The following is a 26,599-nucleotide window of genomic DNA, read 5'->3' on the forward strand; positions in this document are numbered from 1 at the left end:
TGCCCCTTAGACATAATGTTGCTGCAAACATAACCTGGAAACCACTGAGAGGTAAATACAAAATGAACCCCTCTGTCATGCAGTTCCTCTGCTCTCAGCTCCCTCTAAATATTATCTGGTGCCATATCAAGAAAGACTCCTGAAGCACCACAGGGTTCCCAACCGTTTCACCTGTAAACTGCAATAGTCCAAAAGACTTTAGCAAGACGAATCAATGCCTTAGGGCAACTACACCTTTACCACATTAGCCAATAGCTTCATGTATGGCCCCAAACCCCTTGTATTTGCCAATTGCCGTAGCTTTAGCAGAGAATAAGTAAACCCCTTAAGTGCCATAGGAGATAAACCATATACTCCCAGCAACATTAAAATTTTTACCCCATTGCTATTCATTCAGCAACACATTTTATTAATGTCACCCACCAGCCCCACTGTCTGCAGATGCAATGTGCTCATATGTAACTTCTGATCACTAGATTCAAACAGCTTTCAGTATTAAGAGGCTCCATTCTATTGCTTTCAGTAGCTTTAATATGATTAATCATTAAAACAAATAGTAACATAGTAACATAGTAAGTAAGGTTGAAAAAAGACACATCGAGTCCATTGAGTTCAACCTTTTTTTTTTATTAACTACCTATCTGCCAGTTGATCCAGAGGAAGGCAAAAAACCCATCTGAAGCCTCTCCAATTTGCCTTAGAGGGGGAAAAATTCCTTCCTGACTCCAAAATGGCAATCGGACTAGTCCCTGGATCAACTTGGACTATGAGCTATTTCCCATAACCCTGTATTCCCTTACTTGCTAAAAAGCTATCCAACCCCTTCTTAAAGCTATCTAATATATCAGCCTGTACAACTGATTCAGGGAGAGAATTCCACATCTTCACAGCTCTCACTGTAAAAAACCCCTTCCGAATATTTAGGCGGAACCTCTTTTCTTCTAATCGGAATGGGTGACCTTGTGTCTGCTGGAAAGACCTACTGGTAAATAAAGCATTAGAGAGATTATTATATGATCCCCTTATATATTTATACATACCGTATATACTCGAGTATAAGCCGACCCGAGTATAAGCCGAGGTACCTAATTTTACCTTACGAAAACTGGGAAAACTTATTGACTCTAGTATAAGCCTAGACACAACTACACCCCTGTCTCCCAGCAGCGCACATTCTGCCAAAGTGACCCCCCAGCGATCAACCGGACTTCTTTGCAAAGTTGATGGTGACAGAGAATTGCCAAACGGATTACTGTGTGCATTGTCCCACTGTCCCACTACCATGTGCAGAGGGTGCTGTTTGATATTGCCATCACTGTTAATCTTTCGTATAACCAACAGAGGGCGCTGTGTGATATTGCAGTCACTGTTAATCTTTCATATAACCAACAGAGGGCACTGTGTGATATTGCAGTCACTGTTATTCTTCCATATAACCAACAGATGGCGCTGTGTGATATTGCAGTCACTGTTATTCTTCCATATAACCAACAGATGGCGCTGTGTGATATTGCAGTCACAGTTATTCTTCCATATAACCAACAGATGGCGCTGTGTGATATTGCAGTCACTGTTATTCTTTCATATAACCAACAGAGGGCGCACTGTTAATCTTCCATATAACCAACAGATGGCGCTGTGTGATATTGCAGTCACTGTTAATCTTTCATATAACCAACAGAGGGCGCACTGTTATTCTTTCATACAACCAACAGATGGCGCTGTGTGATATTGCAGTCACTGTTATTCTTTCATATAACCAACAGATGGCGCTGTGTGATATTGCAGTCACTGTTATTCTTTTATATAACCAACAGAGGGCATTGTGGGATATTGCAGTCTTTCCCCAAGTGTACTGTTGGTATAGGAATGATTAAAAGTGACTGCAATCTCAGCTACTCGGGTCCGGTACCGCTGACCCGAGTATAAGCCGAGGTAGACTTTTTCAGCACATTTTGGATGCTGAAAAACTCGGCTTATACTCGGGTATATACGGTAGTCATCATATCACCCCTTAAGCGCCTCTTTTCCAGCGTGAACATCCCCAATTTGGCCAGTCTTTCCTCATAGCTTAGATTTTCAATATCTTTTACCAGCTTAGTTGCCCTTCTCTGTACCCTCTCTAATACAATAATGTCCTGTTTGAGTGATGGAGACCAAAACTGTACTGCATATTCTAGATGGGGCCTTACAAGTGCTCTATACAGTGGAAGAATGACCCCCTCCTCCCTTGACTCTATGCCCCTTTTAATACAGCTCAAGACCTTATTTGCCCTTGGGCTGCCGACTGGCATTGCTTGCTACAGCCAAGTTTATCATCTACAAGGACTCCAAGGTCCGTTTCCATAATGGATTTGCCTAGTGCAGTCCCATTAAGGGTATAAGTGGCTTGGATATTTTTACATCCCAGGTGCATGACTTTACATTTATCAACATTGAATCTCATTTGCCACTTAGCTGCCCAGATTGCCAGTTTGTCAAGATCCTGTTGTAAGGATGCCACATCCTGGATGGAATTAATTTGGCTGGATAATTTTGTGTCATCTGCAAACACTGATACATTACTTACAACACCCTCCCCTAAGTCATTAATGAACAAGTTAAATAAAAGTGGACCCAATACTGAGCCCTGGGGGACCCCACTAACAACCACCCTCTGTACCCGATCCTGTAGCCAGTTTCCTATCCACGTGCAAACGACTTCATTAAGCCCAACAGACCTTAGTTTAGAAAGCAGTCATTTGTGGGGCACAGTATCAAACGCTTTGGCAAAATCCAAATAGATCACATCTACTGCCTCCCCACTGTCCAGAATCTTACTTACCACATCATAAAATGCAATCAAATTCGTCTGACATGACCTATCCTTCATAAAGCCATGCTGATTGTTGCTCATAATGCCATTCATTAGGACAAAATTTTGAATGTGATCCCTTAACAAGCCTTCAAATAATTTGCCCACCACAGATGTCAAGCGTACTGGCCTATAATTGCCAGTCTGAGATCGTAATCCCTTTTTAAATATTGGAATAACATCAGCTTTTCTCCAATCCATAGGCACCATAAAGATGACAGTGAATCTGAGAAAATCAGAAATAAGGGCTGGTCTAAAACTGAACTAAGCTCTCTTAGAACTCGGGTGTATGCCATCAGGCCCTGGAGCCTTGTTTACATTAATTTGTATTAAAGCTTTTGGAATCATATCCTGAGTCATCCACTGACTAGATTGAGCTGAACCATTCGTGCAGTTATTAAGTGAGCCTGTGAACCCAGACTCCTCTATTGTATACACTGAAGAAAAGAACTGATTTAACACATTTGCCTTATCTGTATCTGTTACAACCATACTGGTACCATTATTTAATGGAGCAACACTCTCAACCTGCATCTTTTTACTATTAATATATTTAAAAAACTTTTTAGGGTTAGTTTTCACCTCCACCGCAATTAACTCTTCATTTCTTTTCTTAGCCTTCCGGATTGCTGATTTACAACATTTATTACAGTGTTTATATTCATTAAATGCAGCTTCTGTCCCTACAGATTTGTAGTTTTTAAATGCCTTTCTCTTCTTTCCCATTAACTTCTTTACTTCTGTATTAAGTCACACAGGATGATTCTTAGAGCTTCTAGGTTTAGTCCTTAAGGGAATAAATTGAGAACAGTAATGATTTAATACCATTTTAAAGGACAACCATTTCTGTTCTGTGTTTTTATCTGAAAACCTAATGCCCCAATCAATGCTCTGTAGGGCAGCCCTCAAGGCACTAAAATTAGCTTTTCCAAAATTCATGTTTTTTGTTGCCCCAGTATATTTTTGTTTATTGCACAAGACTACAATATAAACACCCGGTATGTGTATTATGTGAAAATGAGACCCCCTAACAGTATGGAGACCCTAGAAAATCACTGAAAAGCTATGCCAAACACCTATGCAAATAAAATGAATAAACATGCTTTAAAATGGCTAAAAATGCACCACCAAAATAGTAATATAATCACCGAAAAAAAATACAAAAGGTATTGCGCAGTGCAATTAGCAAATAAGCTATTTGCAATGGCAATAAAACAGTTTTTTCTGACACAAAAAAAAGACAATATGGAGAAAAAAAATACAAAATAGTGTAAGTGTGTATGTGTGTGTACAACTGACAAATTGCGTGTTCTGTGTGTGTGCAAGCGTGTGTGGGTGCTGTGAATGTGTGTGACCCCTCTGATCCCCCAAAATTGTATGTATGTGTGTAAGTGTGAATGTAAGTGTGTATTGGTAAAATAAGTGTGTATTTGTGTGTGTTTTTGGGGGGGCACTAACCTGGGGTGGGAAGGATAATTCATTGTAATTATATTTTTTAGATCAGGGCTGTCCAACTGGCGGCCCGCGGGCAGCCCTTCTTTGGCCCCCAGATGCTGTATCTGTTTACCATATGTAAGATTTAAAAGTTATCACTGTAGAGATAAACTGCACCCTGCATTGTTTAAACCTCAAATTCAGACTCTAATCCCTTGTATCACACCTGTGATCCCCCTGCATTGTTCACACTTGTGACACCTCTATTGTTTATATCCTAAAGGCCTGTACTGTTCACACCTGAGACCCACACTGAAACTGCCCACATTGTTCACACTTTATTCAAAATGCTAATGGGGCACCAGCACTGTGTCACTGTATATAGTATATATTAGAATGATAGCTTTCCTTGTCTCCTGCTCTGTTCTGCCTTCCCTCTCTGCAGGGCTGGAACTAGGGGCAGGCATAGTAGGCGCCCACCTAGGGCGCAATCATGGGCGGGGCACACTTTTAAGGGCAATTTCCTTTCTTTCTTTTTCAAACCCTGATTTGCTTGGCCTTTAATATATATTTTATAGTTTTTTAACTTTATAAACCCCCTGTTCCAGACAGAATCACTCCCCAGCTCCCTTTTGGCAGCTGCTGGCACAGTTACATATTTGTTGGCAATATCTTGGCTGCTACTTGCACAGGTAAACAGATGATATGATGGATATTTGGCTGCTGCTGGCACAAGTACATATATGGAGGCAATAGTGTGTATTTTTTGTCTGATGCTGGCACAGATACAGATTGGGGGCAATATAAGGGATTGGCTGCTGCTGGCTCAGGTACATGGGGCAATATGGTGGCTGCTGGCACAGGTACACAGATGTTTGAGGCCAATATGATGGATTTTTGGCTACTATTGGAACAGATACAAATTGGGGCAATATGATGGATTCTTTTGGTTGCCGCTGGCATAGGTACAGATTGGGGGTAAAAATATGATGGGTTTTTTGTTTTATGTTGGCCCAGGTACAGATTGGGGCCTGGGGGAAATCTGAGGGATTGACTGCCATTGGCATAGGTACAAATGGAGGCAATTTGATAGGTGCTGGCACAGGTACAGGGGGCTATATGACTGGTAAGGTGGGAAATGGTAATGCAGGACTGGGTGGGGGGGCACTGATTGAAGCCTTTGCCTAGGGTGCAAAAATACCTTGGCCCGGCCCTGCCTCCCTGTGTGTGCCACTCTCTGCTTGCCCAGTACTGCTTGCCCTACCCTACCTGTGGGATGTAAGCCTGTTAGGAGTTTGTTAGCATTTGGAAATTGTTGTTAGGGGCCCCTAAGGTGTTTAATCATGTGTTGGGGGGTTGTTGTATTATCCACAGGGGAGGATGAGGCATATGGATTTAAGGGTATGTTTTTAACATGACTTCAATTTTCACATATGAGTGATGAGGGATTTCCCTGCAGTGAGCACCAACCATTTGGTTTTTTGGTGTGCTACCATCGTTAATGTGGATACGATCTTAAAAGTTCTTGTGGTAATGTGGGTGTGGTTTACAGTGGGTGTGGTTTAAAAGGGGGAGTGGCCAACACAGACTTCCATTATCGGCCCTCCACCACATAGGCCAGTAAAATTTTGGCCCTCGGTACCACAGAACTTTGACAGCACTGTTTTAGATGTTTTCATTGCTACCAAATGAGACATAAAGAAGCAAAATATAATTAACCAATTGTATTGCTTACCATATGATTTACTTGTGTGTTTTGTTCATGCAGCAATGATTTCAGCAAAATTGTGGCAGAAGAGTATCTTAAATTTTTCGACTTCACAGGACTGACTCTGGATCAATCACTCAGGTACAGCTGGAATAAAATGTAAAGTTTTTGTGAAAAAAAGGGAAGGGTCGAATTTTGAATTCATGTGAGTTTTTACAAACTCCCTTAAATTCCAATATATCCGAAATTCATTTGGGGGGTTATTATGAAAATTTTTTTCTGTGGCCAGAGTCAGTGGCGCGCGAGCTGCCGGGGGCCCTGAGGGGGTGCGGACCCTGGCCCAATCACACCCCCTGCTCTCCCAGTAGTTACGCCACTGCTAAACGCTAAACCATTGTGCTGCCAATTGGGGCACTTGTAGTGGTGTTATCTAGAAATAAGTTTACTATGGAGCCTTTCACTATGGACATTCCAGTCTGAGTATATTTTACTTTTTACTTGAAATGTATTTTTAAGCAGTCATTCATAAAATAGTACATTTGTGTTAAATAACTATATATGCAGTATCAAAAAATGCATTAGTGCCAAAAATGTACAATTGTGTTTCATTTTGCAGGATTTTCTTTAAAGCCTTTTCACTCATTGGGGAAACTCAGGAAAGGGAGAGGGTATTGGTCCATTTCTCCAACAGATACTTTCTGTGCAATCCAAACAGCATGTCTTCTCCAGGTATGTACATTCTGTGAAGTTATGCAAGATTGTTTACTGGGTGGTAGGTGATAGATAGCCTTGCTCCAGTAGTTTTAAAGCATATGAGAATGAATGTTATTTCTATAAAAAAGTCTGCTATTTAAGACATAATTACAGTACAGTAACAGAAATAGCTTTATGCAGCTATGTTACAATTTATTTGTAATGTTTGTATCCGGACTTGTGTGCAGTAATAACTTTATGTACTGTACATACATTGTATTCTGCTTCTATACTTTAGTTTAAAGGCATGTTTATTTGTATTTTAGCAAAGCATATTACACTAAATAAACTGACATTTTAGGCAAACTGCAACCAATTTTATACGTTATGCTTTTTTCCCTGTATGATATAGATGGAGTACATTGTCTCACCTGTGCAATAATGCTTCTCAACACAGACTTGCATGGACATGTAAGTGTTCCTGTTCTGTACTTCAGTTCTAATCCATTGTCCTTTGTTAACTACTTGTGAGAATTGTTATTAAAATGTGTTTTGTTTTGTGCCGCCACCTCAGTAGATTTGTTGCAGGGGAGCCTGGCGCTATCTCTGTATGCCTCTGTACAGGAGGCCGCTTCTGCCACTGTCACTGTTCTGACACTATCACGTCTGTCCCAGCAGAGGGCCTGTCTATTATAAATATATGAGATTAGCAATGTACAATGCACGTATTTGTTGGCCATGCTAGGTAAAAAAGGTACAAAGTAGAGGGGGAAAAAAAAACACGTATCGAGTTTGACTGCCCCTTGCACAAAAAGATTTATTTAACAGAAATACCATTAAAATTTAAGTGAACACTTATGGCGATGGCTTTGTAGTTACAGTTAGCAGCATGTTAATACCATGAGGCTAGATGTGTAACTTGCCTCAGACTTTACATTATCGCAGCCAATAATGTTTTTGTTTTCAAACAGCAAAACGTTAATGCCTCCTGCTGGTTTCTATGTGGTGTGTATTAGGTGCCAAAAAGCAATCAAACAGTGGCGTAACAACTCTGCGCTGGGCCCTCTCCTCCGCAAAAAATCTTCAGAGGAGTTTGCTCATCACAAACTCTTAACTACACCACCATGCTCCCTGCTGCTCTCTCTGTCACATAGGAGAGCAGCTGGGGAAGGGGAATCTCTACAGTCATAGATGAAGCAGGGGTCTGCTTCCTCTATAGTTATACCATTGCTATAATAGTTCTCCATATGTTAAAAGACCAAACTTTGTTAGTACATTCTTAGTATAGTGTACATTTTTGCACAGACAGTACCATTTATAGCTTTGGAAAACCATAGTGCTAATCTATGTTAAATGCTTTATACGTATATAATTTTTGGAATTTTTTTTTAAATAAAATAATTTGTTTATTTGATTAGTTCCTATCCAAAACTTTCAGAACCATACACAGGGTTACAAATAAATATTGGATCTGTTAGACAACTGCAAAAGTAAATCTAACAAACTGAGGTGTAGTGGCCTTTGAAATAGAAGCTCACAAGTATTGTAGTTTATAAAAAGATTTGAGATTAGTGGGGAATTTTAACGATAGTATTAATACAAGCCACTTAACTTACTCCATGGTGAATTCTAAAATATGATTTATACCCATTATGTTATATTACTCCCTATAATAGTAATTAAATAAGATATTAAATAAATAAAATATTAAAGTACCCCAAAAATGAATACTTAAGCAACAGATAGTTTGTATCATATTAAGTGACTTATTAAAGAATATTACCAAAATGGAATATATATTTAAGTAGATATTGCCCTTTTACATATTTTCCCTTGAGCCACCATTTTATGATATTCTCTGCGCTGCCTCAGAGATCACCTGACCAGAAATACTGCAGCTCTAACTGTAACAGGAAGAAGTGTGGAAGCAAAAGACAGAATTGGCTCATGTGACCTAACAAGTACAGTTTGTTGGTATGTTTGTGTGCACCGTGAATCCTAGGATCCCAAGTGGTACCCCTTTTAAATTGACAATTTTCTATTTAGGATTACCCAATGTCACATACTACTAAAAAAGTATATTATTATTAAAATTGTTTATTTACATGAAGCAGGGTTTTACATATGGGCTGTTTTGTGCAATATATTTTTATAGAGACCTACATTGTACGGGTATTTGGTTTTCCTTTAAAGCTGTGTGCTTCAAAACGCGTCATGCTATAAATAAAGGTTAATAATACTAAGGGGCATATTTATCAAGGGTCGAATTTCAAATTGAAAAAACTTCAACATTTTAATTCAAAAAGACCAACTGAAATTAAGTCGAAGTTTTTTTTGGTCGAATAGGTCAGTTTTCAATCGAATAGGTCCGTATTCGGCCGAATTAGAATCGTTCGAATCAAAGTAATAGCGCATTACAGGAGGTTATGTAGATCATGCACAGTGGGAAAAACAGTGTCTGTTCAGAAATGCAAGGAATATATACTTCCATTAATCAATTTTAATGAAGAATGAAAAAACCTTGTTTTTTTTTTTAGCTTTGCATAGTTAAAATGTAATGGCGAACACTAGAGGGCTCATTTACGATCCACATGTGAAGTTGTCACACGGCCAGGCAAAATAGTACTTGTGTCTAAAGCTGCTCCTTACGCTTAAAGGAGAACTAAAGCTGAACTGTAGTACTATGCAAGAAATGTCTTCTTTTCTGATGATTCACTGCACATGCTCTGTGCTGCTCTCAGTTACTGAGCTTAGGGACCAACTCAAAATACACAGTATTTATAATATAATGTGGATTAGAAATTAATAAATATAATTACTACATAGCAGCACAGAAACCAGTGCAATTAGCATCAGAATTTAATAATCAGCCCTGTAGCATCATCTTATATTACAGGCAAACCTCATGTTCTGATTGCTAATTTGCGACGACTCCTAAGATTAGCTTCCCAGCAGCTGCAGAGAAAAACGTGTATGGGTAATGATACCAGGAAGTGCAGAGAGCTGCTGCTGAAGTGTCCTTTATTCACCACACTGTGGTGAATAAAGGACACTTCAGCAGCAGCTCTTTGGGCTTCCTGGTATCATTACCCCTACACGTTTTTCTCTGATTTATGCTCTGGATGGAAGCAAGGGTGGAAGATACTGTACCTGAATGTACTTTATTCTCAGCAACTGCTCAGAGCCCACTGAGCACGTGAGTGTTGCAGACACTTTCCAAGATGGTGACCCCCCTGTGACAAGTTTGAAGTCCTGGATCATTGCTGCTATGGAGAAGCTGAAGGTTTAAGGTGTTGAATGAAGTTCAGAATGTAAAATATGGCATTTTAGCCATATTAAATTTTAGGGGTTAGTTCTCCTTTAAGCATAGTTGCACCTCTGGGTTATTCCTACTTTCCTCTTGCAAATTGCATGTAGTGCACCTGTTGCTGTGGCTAAACCCTGGAGCTACTACCATCTCAAAGGTTTCCACAGCAGCCTGCATCAATTCACACAGCAGACCTGCTGCAGACATAATTTTGATGAATGCAAGAAATTACACCAACTGGAACATTTTCATCAAATACATCTCTGGAATTGCAGGGAAATACTCTGGGCAAAATACATGGTAAATTGAGCCCAAACTGCACTTCTCTTGTGCTTGTAAAAGAGCCCTTAGGACTGAGAGTCTGCATTCTGATCACATTTTACTATGATATACTGTAATTCAGGCATCAAGTCCCAAAGTTATTAGAATGTCTGGCACCTGACATTTTAATTATTGATGCAATTTTCAGTTTGAGCTTTCCATTTCCTTTTAAATTAACTTGACATTAACTTTTATATATATTTTGTACACGACCTGTGAAACTAATCAAATTCTTGCATATTCATGTGAAGGGGTCCAGTTAGAATCTGAACAGTAATTTTTTTTTTATAACAGGCTAGCCTGTATACTGTACAATTATTAAATTCTATCAGGGCAAATAAAGGCTTTTTATTTAGAGAGTCAATGTTCAGGTAAAGTGTGAATTCTAATTTCTGGTATTTTCTCTTTATTCCCTTGGATATCTTATTCGTGTTGTTACTTGAAACTTTAGGTGGTAAGTTGACAGTTTTTCTTTTGTGCCACACGTGTCTAATCTCAGCATCATAACTTTAACATGGGTCTGTTTTAATTTCTTTTGGTGCAGCTCAACCTTCAGCCTTCTAAACAGCCCAAACTGAAACTGGTCAGAGGTTTTCAATATCCTGCACCATATTGATTAGCTGAAGTAAAAAAACATAATTTGCCACCCAATAAACCACATATTCTGACCTACAGTAATTCAAATTCCAGGGTAGTTACATCTTAACTTTTTTTTTTTAAATAATAATGCAGACTAGTTGCTATGCAGCACTGCCACAATGTGGCTATACTACAGTGATGCATCCTGTGCAATGCTAATTACATTGGACACATTTAAGTCTTATTGTTATGGCCTCCATTTAGAAACTCAAATATGGCCGTGCTATGCATATTTTTATTGGCCCAGAATTTCTTTATACTATCCTGCTGAATCAAGCCAATGTCACTCTTATTCTCAAACACAGTTTTTAGCAACTCTGTGTTAAAGGCCAGAATTGGTATCCCCCAGTTTGCCATCAAATTTGAATATTTTTTTTTTTTGCTAAGTTATGCTGCTCAACCAATAAGCCAAATTTGAGTGATCCAATCAGTAATTATGACTGTCAATTCTTTTGTGATATTCAGATGCCTAGGACTGCAGCCACAGCTTGATTTCTCAGCCTTCTTGAAAGATCCCATTTTCTTGCTATCTGAAGAAATAAAAATATTGGACATTCACCTGAAAACCAGTTTTTGTTGTGAGATTAACCAAAAAGTATACCTCAGCTGTTGGTTGAGTTACATTAATTCAAATCCATTTCCATGTGTCTGCAACCATTGTCTCCTTTCTTTGAAGTTGGCTGCTTTGAGTGTAGACATGAAACTGAAAAATCATTCATACTTTGCATCAACCATCTTTCTGGCACTTTAATTTAGTCCTGAAATGTGCTTTTGTCAGTACTGCTTGAAATATGAAATGTTATGATTTGTTAAGTATACATGATGGTTTATTATCTGTTTTTGTGTATTATTTGGCTGCAGTGATTAAAAGTTATATATGGGGCACAAATAGGAAAAGAGTGAAGAAGAGAAAGCTCTAAATTTATCCCACTCTCAAATTGCCTAGATTATTAATGTCCAATTTATTACATGTACATGAATATATTTCACATATAGCATATTTAAGGGCTAGATTGAGTTAAAATGATTATGTCATAAAGTGAAGTCTATGTAAACTTTGGAGCAGACCTCATGCTCCAAAGGTCAAGTAACTCCGACACACACAATTCTGTATGCGTCTTGAACCATAGAAAGTATGCACAAAATTGTCTGTGTGTTCTACAGTGCTGTAATGATTTTTTACAAAGTGCTATCTCCAAAAATGAAATTAAATAAAATAAGGTCCTTTATAGGTTAAATGAATTAAAGCTCATAAATTCCCATAGCAGGCAGGTATTCTGCAGATCTCCTGGAAAGCTGTTTGCAGTGAAATGTTATAATCAACTGCTTGTTATGTTGGAATTGGTAAATATGTACCCCCTGATAGTAATGCATAGTTAAAGGATGCAAAAACTGTTACATGTAGCAGTATGCAGGTTACGATGGCTGCTGATGCAGATTCCTGTAATGTACTACTGCAGCATTCTGTAATACCTGCATTCTGTGAAATTGAATCCTTAAGGTGGCAGACTGAGTCGGCAGCTTACTGGCCTAAGAATGGGGCCCTCCATCGGGCTTCCCTGATCGAGAGTCGGGCAGTTGTGGATCAGGCAGGGTTAAAAATCCCGTCGGATCGTGGACCACATCTGTTTGTTGATGCAGTCCAGCAATCGAACGCTCATATACCTTTCATTATGATCCAATCATGGGGCCCTAGGGCTCAAAGTGGGCATATCGTGGAGAGATCCGCTCATTTGGTGACATCACCAAATTAGCATTTCTCTCTGTGTATGGCCACCTTTACCCCGTGACTCCTACCTCCTTCTGTGATGTCATAGTAAGTTAGGCTGAAAAAAGACACACGTTCATCAAGTTCAACTTTTTAAACCTGCCTACCTGCTAATTGATCAAGAGGATGGCAAAAAACCCAGTCTGAAGCCTCGCTAATTTGCATCAGAGGGGTAAATAATTACTTCCTAACTCAAACTCTAACTAGTCCCCGGATTATGTCACTTGCAAATAAAGGCTAACTTCTGTTTTTTTCTGATACACTCACCACTGCTGTAATTTTTAAGGATATAAGCAGGAACAGAGCAGTTCTCATTCAAAAGCACGAGATTACATACTGAGTATGTTTAAAGGAACGAAAAGCCTCTGTAAAAATTAACCTCTAGCTAGTTAATATCCTAAAATGTATTATCAGTGTAGGAAATGATCAGCCTTCCATAGATCATAACTGTGTGTGATCCAAGTTGGGGAGTGGAAGTCTGGCTTTTGAAGCAAAATCTTCGCTCACCACTTTGGCCTGCACTCCTAGACAATGGGTGTCCCAAGGACCAAAGACAATAGCAAAGGTGTTGAAACTATGTGCTATTTTCCTTGCATCAATACCCCTCAGCCCCATGGTGGTCATCATTCAGTCTAATGGGCACCCTGGTCGTTTGTCTGTGTGCCTTCCTCTTTGCACCCATATAAGTGACACAAACATACAAATGTGTGCCTTCCTCTTTGCACCCATATAAATGACACAAACATACACTTTTTACAGAAAAACACACTAAAACAATAACTCATTGTTGGGTGTGAAAAGCTTTTGCACAGTGTTCATTGCACAGTGAAACTGATACTGGGATTATACTGATCTTATTTTACTGATTTAATTGTTATGTATTGCACTATTGAGGTATTTTATTATTGTTATTTGGCTGTAAAATCCCTTTGTAGAGAGCTAATTAGCATATTTTGAGTGATAACATTCTACATCTTATATTTAAAATGTTTTCACATTGTTTTCTGTTTAATGGTCATAAAATAGTTTTTAGTGCAATAAATTGTATTACTTATAATCGCTGTTTTTTTATATAATTACTAGAAATAGATTTCTGTTGTGATGTGAGCTATGATTTATGGTGCAGAATAAATGTTTTTGACCTTTCTACAGATAATCCTAATATAATTAAAGCTTCTAGTCATATGTTTAATGTGATTTATCCCTGTTTCTTTTCTTCTGCAAGCTCAGAATTGCTAGATATGCTTGCTAAATTTGGACATTAGAGGGCAGCATAGCACTATATGCTTTGGCACTCAAAAAATCTGAATTATATTTCACACTGTAGATATCAGCAGGAATGAGAGTGTGATCCCTGGCTCTTGACAACCTGTGCATAAACATTGTTTTTGTGAATAGGATTAGAATCATGCTAGTCATACACATTTTTGATGGCAAGTGTCTGTTGCATGTAATGAAATAACTGTCTCTTACATCATCACTACATGTTGTAAGGAAATGTCTCTACAGAGAAATGCGTAAGGAGTGATTCTGTTTAAGACTTTCAGCTTTCTGAAATGTCACATCCTCCTGTATACATTGGAGCTGCTGTTTGCTTAAAGGAGAAGGAAAGGCTAAAATGAAGTAAGCTTTATCAGAAAGGTCTATATAAATACACCAGTAAACCATCGAAGTAATGCTGGTCTGAGTCCTCTGTCAAAAGAAACACAGCATTTCTTTCCTTTTATTGTGTAGACATGGGCTTCTATATCAGACTTCCTGTTTTCAGTTTAAACCTCCAGGGCAGGGCTTGAGCATGCTCAGTTTGCTCCTCTCCCCCTCCCTCCTCCCATCCCTGCTGTAATCTGAGCTCAGAGCTGTAAGTGAGCAGGGAGAGACTCAGGCAGGAAGTGTTGTCACACCAAGCTTATATGGCAGCGTCTATCCTAAACAAACAGAGGCAGTGTCTAGAGCTGTTTACTCAGGTATAGTAAAGCATTCTGCAGAATAAATATAGCGTTCTAGCTTGCATTATTGTGGCTAATCTTTTGGCAATAAAGCTTTCCTTCTCCTTTAAATGTAAAAACACAATTTTATTATGCACAGAAATCTCAAATTTAAATTGTGGTTATTTAGAAAATCGTGTAGACCCTGCTATATTGATGTGCCATAATAATCATATACAGTACTGTATACTGGGATTATCACAAATAAAGAAGGCATATATTTGAAAATATATATACTGAAAAACTGTTATAGTAATAGACAGAAGAGTAAGGTCTGGCAGTATATATGAGCTTGAGCACGAATTACAAACCATTTATTTGTGTACTCATTCAATCTCATATCCTCTTATAAGCATCATTAATATAAAAAAATCTGTAATCTAAAAAGAAAATTCTGTTCTCGCTTTGCTTTGATATGTCTCATCCTTTAAGAGAGCATACACTTTGATTTTTGTTAGACCTAAATCAATTTTACACTTCAACCTCCTTTATATCCATATTGCAGGCTATAAAATCTAAAGCGTAGTGGTATTTAAAATGGCTCTGTGCTGTCTTTTCATGTATATAATGTCCTTGCTCAGCAAGGAAATTATTCCATACTAAGTAGAGTTAAGTTTGTTTTTTTCTATATTCCTTGCAAGGGTTCATTGAGTTTTCTGTATAGTGAGAATTATGTATCGACATATTTGTAATATGCATGAAAGCCATTTTGCTATTTTCTCTCAAACATAGCATGATACATTACCTATAGGCTTCAGTGAAACCGTGACCACATTGCCTGATTGTTGTAGAGAAAAATATCGGAATGCCTGCTTGGATTTTCTAAACTGTTTTCAAAAAAGCATTTCTAATATGCACACTTATTATTGTTTTACTCAGGACAAGAAAAGCTGAAATGTGACCATGCACAGGGTTATACTGTCTACTGACTTAGCCACCCAATCACCTTAGGGGTGATTCACCTCAAAGTTTACTTTTAGTATGTTATATAATGAGTAATTCTAAGCAACCTTTCAATTAATAATCATTGTTTATTTTTTATAGTTTTTGCATGCTTTGCCTTCTTCTTCTGACCCTTGCCAGCTTTCAAATGGGGGTCACTGACTGTAAGTCTACAAATGTATAGTGAATGCTACTTTTCTATTTAGGCGTTTTCCTATTCAAATTCCAGTCTCAATGCATTGTTGCTAGGGTAATTTGAGTCCTAGCAACCAGAAGGCTGAAACTGCAAACTTGAGTGCTGCTGAATAAAAAGCTCAAAATCGACAAATATGACAAAAACTACAAATAGAAAATGAAAACCAATTGCAAATTGTCTCTGGAAACCATTGCCTACATCATACTAAAAGTTAGTTTAAAGGTAAACGCCTTTAACTGATCTGGCAGTCTATTGGCTGCATATGTGGTCAAATGATCATCTCCCAGACCTATATCTTGTGGGTGTTCAGCCAAATATTGTTATATAATATTGCCTGGCGAAAAAATTGAATCCCAGGTGCTTGGAGTTAGAGGAATTGGCAGCCTCAAATACAACGTAGAAAAAGAATACACTGACACACCATGGGTAATGCTAGCAGGAAAAGCCTTGCTCGTTTATTGTGGATGCAACGTTTCGGGGCATAAACCCTTTCTCAAGCATACCAGATATTAGTGCACATAGTATTTAAAAGCATAGCAATTAAGCTTTATTAGTGAAAGTGGTATTACAATATCAAAAAGAATATAAGAAAATTCATAGTATAAATACAAATGTAAACATTTTTAGCCAATAGAGAAAAAAAAAGAAAAAAGAATATAAATAGTCCATAGCAATACATAGTCCATAGAAAAAAGTCCATAGAAAAAACATCCAAAAACTGGAATTGTGGAGAAAAATTCATAATAGGTTTGTGTCCATTGTATAAAAAAGAATAAAAACGAATAAAAAGATTTTTCTTTTCAGAGAAATGAGTCACGATAGGCATAGTGTCCAGTGCAATAAAGATACAAAGTTACTATTTATACAAAATGTATCAAAATCATACTTAAGGTGTCACAGGTATTAAAAATACATTGTTTCAAACTGCTAAATGCTATCAGACAAAATCTGAACAGTATTACACATTGGACTGTACCTCTATATAAAGGTTCTATCTTACCCTATAATTTTGAGGAAGAAAATCTTTCCCTGAGGCATATGACCGCAAACTGCTTATCTAAAAGAGAAAATAAGTGTGGATTAGTACCAGATAACAATATTACAAAAGACAGCTCAAATTAAATTCTTCATTCAACCCTTTCTGGGGGCGAGATTGCAAACGCCATATCCAATAGCACTCTCTCTGTAATAATAATCTCTTTTTATCCATGCCTGGTTTAGGAAGGACCTTTTCAAGTATCTGCCAATGTAATTGAGAGAGTTGATGTGTATGGGTAAAAAAATGTTTAGCCAACAAGGTTTCACTTTTCATTTTGTCAAATTTTTTCTTGACCTTTGTACTTATAGTTTCAACAGTTATAGGAGGTGGCCGATAGGTGCAGATCGTGTTCATTTAACCTCAGTTTCATGGCCCTACTGATTTGTCCTATGTATATTAACCCACAAGGACATTTAAGGCTGTAAATTACATCCTTTGTATCGCATGTAAAGAAAACACATATAGCGTGTTTAGTGCCTTGTTATGGGTGAGTTACACAGGCGCCAGAGGCAAGGGCCTCTGTGTCATAATCGATTTTATTTAACAACACCTTTCCACCCCCTTTATCCGCCTTGGTAATGATGACATCAACATTATTTTGCAGTGTTTTCAGTGCTTCATATTCGGCACGCAAAATATTTTTGTTATGTTTGTTTGTATCTTTTGTTAAATATTTATTAATGTCAGCCATTACCATTGCTTTGAAGGTGTCAATTGCGGGAAAAAACCCAGGAGGAACGAAATTGCCTTTTGTGCCCAATTTCCCCTTAAACAATTTAACAAAACTTTCCTTTTGCTCAGATTTTTTTTCAGCAAAGTACAATTTTAGTTTGAAATTTCTAGTAAATCACAAATCAATAGCCATTGTAAATGGTGCAGCAGTATAGGTGGGGACGAAATTGAATCCTTTACTTAGGACAGAAAGTTTGTTAGTCTTTAGTTCATATGCAGATAAGTTAATAACATTATTTACCTGAGCTTCCTCCATGGCGTTTTCATCCATGTCCTCTCCATGTCTTGCGTTTCTTTTTGGCTGGGGGCCCTCCCCTAAAAAAGAACTTGTAGAGCTTTGTGAAGATGCAGGCAAAGTAAGCTCCGACTCAGAGTGTTGCGTTGTTGTCTGTCGCCAAGGCTTTGGTGGATAATGTCTGTATGGACGAAAGGCACGCCGTGATTCTTTCCATGTGTACACCTCGCCCGACTCGTAGTCTTGCGTGTCCCTCTTGAATTTGCGGAGCTTTTATTGTAGAATTTCTTGTTGCAGCTGTTCTATTTTCCGAACCAATTCCTGTAATGTACTGGCACTGCTTGATCCCGCTTTTACTTTGTATTCTTCCTCCACCGAAAATAATTCAACTCTTTTTGGCTGATCTGGAGCTGTTAAATCGTTAGCGTAATTAAATCCAAGCTGCAGCAGTTTAAAATTGGTAAGGAAATCTTGGTCTCCACGAAATAGGGCTGGTTGCAAAGTAATTCGTAGTCCCCCCGGAATCCTCTGTGCTCTTGCCTATTCCACCAATGATGCAGAGTGTAGAGCCCATGCTGTATCCCTTCTTCTTAATTGCTCTAATTTCCAAAGGAGATTGGGCTCAGTGGGTATAGGAGCTTGCGGGAGACTGTAGGTAGCGTGCAGTATTTTCTTTCTTTCCTCTTCACTTTAGCCAAAGGTATTGGCCTTTCGATCTGTGGTAGCCGCAATGTCAGCAAAAGAAACGTTGCATCCGCAGTAAACAAGCAAGGCTTTTCCTGCTAGCATTACCCATGATGTGCTGGTGTGTTCTTTTTCTACGTTGACAAAATTGAACATAAGTCTGCATGGCCCTTTGATGTGATCCAGTCACTGGCCTAGAGGCCTAGAGCTTTTCATGCAACTGAAAGTTGGCAACCCAAGGGTTAACTGAATCCAGGTAGTACATAGGCAGAGTCACTGACACTCTGGCCCTGTATGTTATAGAAGCAACTTTTCAATAGGTCTTCATTACATTTTATAATTTTTTTACTATTTGCATTTTTCTTCTGACTCTTTCCAGCTTTCAAATAGGGGTCATTGATCCCCTTCTAAAAAAACAAATGTTCCAAAGGCTACAAATGTATTGTTATTTATACTTTTTATTATTCATCTTTCTATTTAGTCCCTCTCCTATTCTTATCCCAGTCTCTTATTCAAATCAATGTATGGTTGCTAGGGTGATTTGGCCCTAGCAACCAGATTGCTGAAATTGCAAACTGGAGAGCTGCTGAATAAAAAGCTAAATAACTCAAAACCACAAATAATTATAATGAAAATCAATTGCAATTTTCCTCAGAACATCAATCTGCATCATACTTTCACCTTAATTCAAAGGTGAAAAAAAACCTGTTCAGCTTAAGCCTGCCTAGCAGTATAAAACTGCCTACAACTATGCTAATATCGCAGAAACATCTTAAAATAGATAATAATTCATTGCAAAAGTACTCAGAGAACCACTCTGAATACATAAAACACTAATACATTTTTTGGGGGTTAGATCCCCTTTAAATAAAGCAATTAACATAGGTCTAATTATGTAAATAAAACATATGGTTTTCAGGTATAAATAAAATATTTTGTTATAACTCTCCAGTCTGGTTATAGATATTTCTTAACCTGAATATTGAGTTTTTGCTATATCCTGGGTTCATGTACTGTATTACAGTGTTTTATTCAAATAGAACAGGGTTGGCACTGTCCCTTCGTTTAGTTAGCTGTATAAAAACTATAAATATTAAATGCTATCCTATCTCATTGCATTTTTTCAAATTAGGTGCTTATATTCGGGCTTTTGCCAGCTATTATTCTAGGAATAAAATCCTAGAAAGTTGGCAGTCTTGCATTAATAAAGGGATTACTGGAAGAGCTACATTTCTGAGAAAAGCCATTATTGAGGCATATTATAGAAATAGTTGTTTAAAACAGTTATTTTTCAGTACAGGTATGGGACCTGTAATCCAGAATGCTCGGGACCTGGGGTTTTCTGAATAATCTTTCCGTAATTTGGATCTTCATGCCATAAATCTACTAGAAAATTATGTAAACATTAAATAAATCCAATAGGCTGGGTTTGCTTCCAAACAGGATTCATTATATCTTAGTTGGGCTCAAGTACAAGGTATTGTTTTATTATTACTGAGAAAAAGCAAATCACTTTTATTTGGATTATTTGGATAAAATGGAGTCTATGGGAGATGACTTTTCCATAATTCTGAGCTTTCTGGATAATGGGTTTGCCTATACCTGTACTTCTTGTGGATGCCATCATATGCCATATTTAAAGAATCTTGTGTTGAGCTGATTGTTAGGTTAGTGAACATTAAATTGGTGTTTGTTGGCATCAAAGGAGAACTAAAGCTATAACAACGAATAAGTTAGAAATTCTGCACAATATGGGGCAGCTTTATCAAGGGTCGGATTTCGAAGTGAAAAAAAACTTCGAAATTCGACCATCGAATAGGGCAGTCCGACATTCAAAGTCGAATGAAAAATCCTTCGACTTCTCAAAACTTAGCCAAATACTGGCTATAGGTTTTAGGAAGTCCCCATAGGCTAACATAGCAATTCGGCAGATTTAAGATGGTGAAGTGTCGAAGTACTTTGATTTTTGAATGGTTGAATTTGTGAAGTATTTTCAATTCGAATCGAAGTTGAATTTGGCCTATTCGGTAAAATTCGAAAATTCGAAAATTCACTTCGACCTTTGATAAATCTGCCCCTAAGTTTTGCCAGCCAAAAACAAACACAGGTCTTTAGCAGTGAAGATCTGTGCCTCCTTAAATACCCCCAATAGCACATGCTCAGTGTGCTGTCATTTACCCTAGCTTAGGGATCAACTCAAAATATACTGTATATTTAATATAAAAGTCATAATTCAATGTCAATTAGTAATTAATTCATATTTAGATAATATGGCAGCGCAAAAACCAGTGCAATTTGCATTGTAAGCAGTCCTGTAGCATCTATGACATGTGAACCTCATTTTTAGCTTAATTTGCAACAACCCCCTATGCATAACGTCTCAATAGCTTTCCAGAGCACACTGAGCAATTGAAGATGCTAACCTTCTATGCACAAATTGAAAGGTCTGGATCTTAACTGTTATAGAGATTCTGAAACTTTAGGCTGGTGCAATAAGTTCATTATATAAAATACGGTACAACATTTCTGTTCAAATTTTGTATTAGGGTTTCAGTCTCCTTGAAGGATTATATGTAACCAGGCTTTAATGTAAAATCTTTGTGGTGACAACCTTGATCTGTATTGTTTTCTGCATCTTTCATGTTTCTTTAAGGCTAGGGGCACACGGCGCGATTTCGCCGCGATTCTGCGCTGGGCGAGTTGTCGCTGCGTTTTTTTAAGCCGAAATAGCTTTGCTAACTTTGGCGCTGGCGTCAATGCAAATCGCGGGGAAATCGCTGCGCTAATTCACACGCGGCGATTCTTTTTCTACTGTCGCCCGGAAACGCCCAGCGAGGCAACTTCGGACGACAATAGAAAACGAATCGCCGCGTGTGAATTAGCGCAGCGATTTCGCCGCGATTTGCATTGACGCCAGCGCCAAAGTTAGCAAAGCTATTTCGGCTTAAAAAACGCAGCGACAACTCGCTTAGCGCAGAATCGCGGCGAAATCGCGCCGTGTGCCCCTAGCCTTAAATGGCTATCTTGATAAAATAATTAAAAAACCAAACATGTTTTATAAAGATACTTTTCAGTCTACACTGAATTGTATACTTATAGCACTTGGGCTTGGTGCATTTGTAGCAGTTGTTTGTAGAACTGAAGGAAGTGCTTGCAGAAACATTCCCCTTTCCATTCCATTCCCCTTTTATTTTTCTAGTGGTCTACTGACCTGTCATTAGGCCCTTCAGCAGTGTTTGTGTTTGACTTATCCTCACTGCAGCACAAGTAGATCAATACAGGCATGACTAATTCTGATTGATCCAACTGGCCTCCAGAGGTTATGCTGAAAATATACACTGTTTGTAAACGTAGTTTGTTTAAAGTACACAGTTTGTTGAAAATGAACCTGTTTTGCATACCTTTGTGGGATAGAAATTTCTTATACAGATACCCCACACTTCTTTATTGAAATTACAGTATATTTTGCCATTACATATTCACATGGTTTTAGAAGTTATTTTTTCAATTGGTATTTGGGGTTTCTTTTCATTACAGGAGGGAAATGTCTCTTTTCATTTTTGCTTTGTTTTGTTTTCTGGAAGGATCACTGTCCTTTTGTTATTCTGTAGTGGCATTGCCACTTCCATTACTGTAGAACTGAAATATTTTTTCATGCGATATTTGCTTGAATGTTCTCTTCATGTCTTTTGTTTAAGCACCTACCAAGAATGTCTGCAAGTGCCCAATCTTTATGGAACAGAGGGGCTTATTAAGTAAATACTAAGGTTAATGATAGAACATTGAAGTGTGTGTGTGCGTGTGTGTTTTAAGGATTTTATAAACCAGACATTAAAGGGTTTGTTCATCATTCAAACACTTTTCTTTTAGTTCAGTTATTTTCAGATTGTTCACCAGCAATAAAGACTTTTTTTCAAAAACTTTCCATGTTTTTCAAAAATTGAAGTATAAAATTTGATGTTTCTGTCTCTAGTTTTTCAGTCTGGCAGCTCAGTAATCCAAGTGCAGGTTCTGAACTATTACAGTTTGCTACATTAGTTGATGCATTACCCAGCAGTATCTGTGAAATATTAACAACTATTGTTTCAATTATATAAATATATTATTCCTTTAATGAGAAAGAAATGTATTAACTAATGTATCAATTTAGAACAGTTTGCAGAGTCAGTGATCCCCCTCCCTGAACTGCTTCAGAAAAACATAAAAAGGTGAAAAATCTAACTTTAAACTTCAAATAGAAAATAACTGAAAAAGTCTTTATTTCTGAATAATATCTGAAACCAACTGAACTGAAAAAAGTGTTGGAAGGTGAACATCCCCTTAAATGTAAGGTAAAATGTTGATCTGTATTGTTTCCTGCATCTTATTGTTATATGGAAACCCTCTATTCTGATAAATGCCAAGGTATGGGAAGGCCATATTCCATAGACAATAATAAAATAATTTAAAGTTTTAAAAATGATTCCCATTTTTTGTGTAAAAATAAAACAGTACCTTTTACTTGATAATAACTAAGATAATTCTTATTGGATGCAAAACAATCTTATCAGGTTTAATGTTTAAATGATTCTTTACTAGACTTCAGTTATGGATATCTAAATTACAGAAAGACCTTTTACCCAGAAAACTCCAGGTCATTCTGGATAACAGGTCCCATACCTGTTCAACTAACCCCATTCCCTGAAGATTGGTATTGAGAAGCATCACTGTTATTCTTTGTGACCAATGCAGTGGTGAATAACACCATTAATAGAGTGATCTAGTTTGTTTTCCTAATTTTGGACTCCTCTGTAAATCTGGATTTGTGACTATTTTGTTATTATTGGTGATGAGTGAAATTTTTCACCACGAAAATGACTCTCATGGGCGAAAAAAAATTGTCACCCATAAACTTGCAATGCATTTAGCGAAATGGGTCAGATTTGCTCATCACTACTTATTAGTTCTAAGTTTGTAATACAATGTTATCACCAAAAGATTAACAAATCATTTCTTAAATATCCATAATGCCGTGCTATAGAAACAGAAAAGATATGGGCATAATCTTGTTTTCTATATATATAGATATAGATATAGATATATATATATATATATATATATATATATATATATATATATATATATATATATAGATATATATTTTTGTTCATTCTCTAAAATTTGTATTGGCAACCACGACAACTGGTAAAATACCTTGGGGCCTCTTTATCATCCTGTGTGAAAGGTGTAGTGAAGCATTACCGGTGATGTTACCCAGAGCAACTAATCAGCAATTACATTTCAATGGTTAGAAAACAAAAGCTATGATCCGATTGGTTACTATGAGCAACATCACCGGTAATGTTTCACTCCACAACATAATAAATAGACCTTCTAATATTCATGTAATGAAATACAAATTTAATGATATGTTAAGCTTTCTGTGCAGTGTAATCTATGCCCACATTTTACTGTTCATTTAAATAAAGTTTGTTTCAATTTTACATGTCTGTATTGAAAAGGTGGTTTTGTATTAAAAGTTGTGGATAAAGAAGCAAAGCTTATGCAAGCAAGACTGGTGAGCCAAAATTAGAACATTGCTTGAATAACCAGAAGCATTACAAATAAAGCAAAATAAGATGTGGCAGGTGCCATTTACTTTTAGAATTGGGAAGTGGGGGAAGGAGATAGGAGAGTTGAGATAAATGAGGGAGACATGTTTGTTACAGTGAATTAGGGTTTGGATGGGCAGGTGGCTGGTCTGTGGTTTTTTTATGCTATTCGATTTTTCATTTTGGGTGAAGATGCTGGGGAGGAAAGCTCTTAGCTGGGGATTTTAAGTACCCCTACATTGACTTGAGAAATAATACTGGTAGCACTGTTATTGGAAATAAGTTTATAAATGTGTTACTTGACAATTTCATGTGGCCTGCGGTCCCAGGGGACCTGGGGGAAAAGGGGGCCCGTTTCACGAGGTCTGCTTCCTTGTGAAATCCACCCTCCCCTGCTGCTCTTCTACTTAACGCTGTGCAAGCATCTAGCAGGCTTTTGGTTTTGTTGCTGTATCTGCACCTGAAGCCACTACATCTGCAATGCTAATCCCAAAAAAATCAATTATAAGTTGTTTTTTTAAGGTAACCAGTGCTTAATAAAATTGAGAAAGTCGAAAAAAGAGCAGCTAAATTAACACAGGGTTTGGAACATCTCAGTTATGTGGAAGTTGTTAAACTGGAGAAGAGACACTTAAGTGGAGATATAATAACTTTGCATAAATATACAAGGGGACCATACAATAAAGTCTCGGATGCTTAATTTAGTAGGAGATTCTTCCAGCAGACACATTGCCATCCCTTCAGATTAGAAAAAAAAGGTTCCATTTTAGGATGTTAAGAAAGTTTATTTTTTACAGTGAGAGTGGTGAAGTTGTCAAATTGTGAAGCAGTTCTTCTTGCAGAATACATAAATAGTTTCAAGAAAGGTTTGGATGCCTTTTTAGAAAATGAAGTGAGAAGTGGAGCCAGAATGGACTGCTCCCCACACACACAAGGCAAATTTTAGAGGCTTTAGATTGAGTTTTTCATATTCCTCTGTATCAAAAAGCAACTAGGTAGGCTCACTTAGGAAATAAAGGACTTGATGGATGCAAGCCTTACTTTAATCTTTTAATCTACTCTTTTGTTTACAAAGGGCTCTGAAAAATCTAATGTTGTTAGTTCAATGTATACAACTGAGGGGTCAGAGTTATAGGACCAATTCTGTAAAAGTGCTCATGGCTCAGTTTAAAAAAAGTTGTCAGTGACTGTTACAGGATAGGGTACTTAACGTTTAAGCAAAATTAATGTGAACAAACGACTGAATGGAATACACCATCATGTTCTAAGAGAAATTAATATGGTATTAACCAGGCCACTTTTTCTAATTCTAAAACCCCCCTCCCATTCTGCCTTTAATATGTTCTGCTCAGAATATGTTCAGGCACCCCCAGCACCCCCGTTACACCACTGCCAGCAGACACTAGGGCATCCATTTAGAATTTAGTAAGGAGGTTTCATTTTAAAATGCAGAAAGCAAATTGAAATTTATAGTACAGTTGTCTACATTGTAAGTTCTTTTTAAAGTAAACTACTCCTTGAAAGGACGCCCATCACATAAAAATTGCTTCCTCCCAACAGAGCTGCGGGCTAACAGAGCCAGTACTCAGGAATGACAGAAGCAATGGTATATTCAAATTTTGAAGAAAAGCATCCTAGCGAGTAGCATGCCATCAGTTTGGATTTATGATATTTTAGTTATTAAGCTTGCTATGTTGCATGTTTAAATAGGACTCTATGGGGAAATGAAATGTCATATTTCAGAGCTTTCTGGATAATGGGTTTCCAGACTATAGATTCCCTGCCTGTACAGTAATACAAAAAGTTTTATTATCAATCGTATTTCCTTAAAACACAAGAAAATATAAGAAAATGTCATAAAACATTCAAAATGCATATGTCAATGTATTTAATTTTATGTCAGTCTTGTGAAGTGCATATCATAATGTGCAACCTTCCACCTTTTAGAACATTGGAAAGAAGATGAGCTGTCAAGAATTCATTGCAAACCTCCAAGGAGTAAATGAAGGAAGAGATTTCCCTCGAGTACTGCTCAAGGTTAGTCCTGTATTTAACTATACATGGATTCAGTCCCTCGTATACTGTTGTCCCGCTTGTGATAAATATCATAATTAAGGGTAATTAATTATTTTGGAAATAGTGAATGGTAGACTGCTGAACTGTAAATGCTGTTTTGAAAATGGTTTAGTTGTTAAGGAACCAATATAAAAGCTTTCACCACTGCATCCATTTGACTCCATTTTACACTGTCAAATAAGTGAATTTGTTCCAGTGATCAGTGCAGACAGCTCCAGTGAATATAAAATGTATTAGAATGCAACCAGCCAGTATAGGGCTCCCTGCTTTTCTTATCTTTATTTCACAGGATTTTGATGATACAGTATGTACAATGTAGAAAAATGGGTTGACCTAATGCTGAATGCCTAATGGGTACCTAATGCTGAAACAAAACACTTACTTTGTATGCATGT

At 37.5% G+C, this 26,599-nt stretch overlaps 1 protein-coding gene across 5 annotated transcripts in view; it reads left to right on the forward strand.

The window, feature by feature from the left end:
* The window catches only part of LOC108712232 (PH and SEC7 domain-containing protein 3), a 291,364-nt gene that overhangs the window by 152,633 nt on the left and 112,132 nt on the right, over nt 1–26,599 (forward strand). For 4 of the 5 annotated variants that reach the window (XM_041561322.1, XM_041561327.1, XM_041561331.1 and 1 more), the window contains 4 exons: nt 6,057–6,137; nt 6,613–6,725; nt 7,102–7,162; nt 26,075–26,165. In XM_041561322.1, coding sequence (XP_041417256.1) covers nt 6,057–6,137; nt 6,613–6,725; nt 7,102–7,162; nt 26,075–26,165 — 346 coding nt within the window. The remainder of the gene's footprint in view (nt 1–6,056; nt 6,138–6,612; nt 6,726–7,101; nt 7,163–26,074; nt 26,166–26,599) is intronic. The other variant, XM_018254300.2, reaches the window with a different exon arrangement.

This window comes from Xenopus laevis, chromosome 1L, assembly GCF_017654675.1.
Source record: "Xenopus laevis strain J_2021 chromosome 1L, Xenopus_laevis_v10.1, whole genome shotgun sequence".
NCBI lineage: Eukaryota > Metazoa > Chordata > Amphibia > Anura > Pipidae > Xenopus > Xenopus laevis.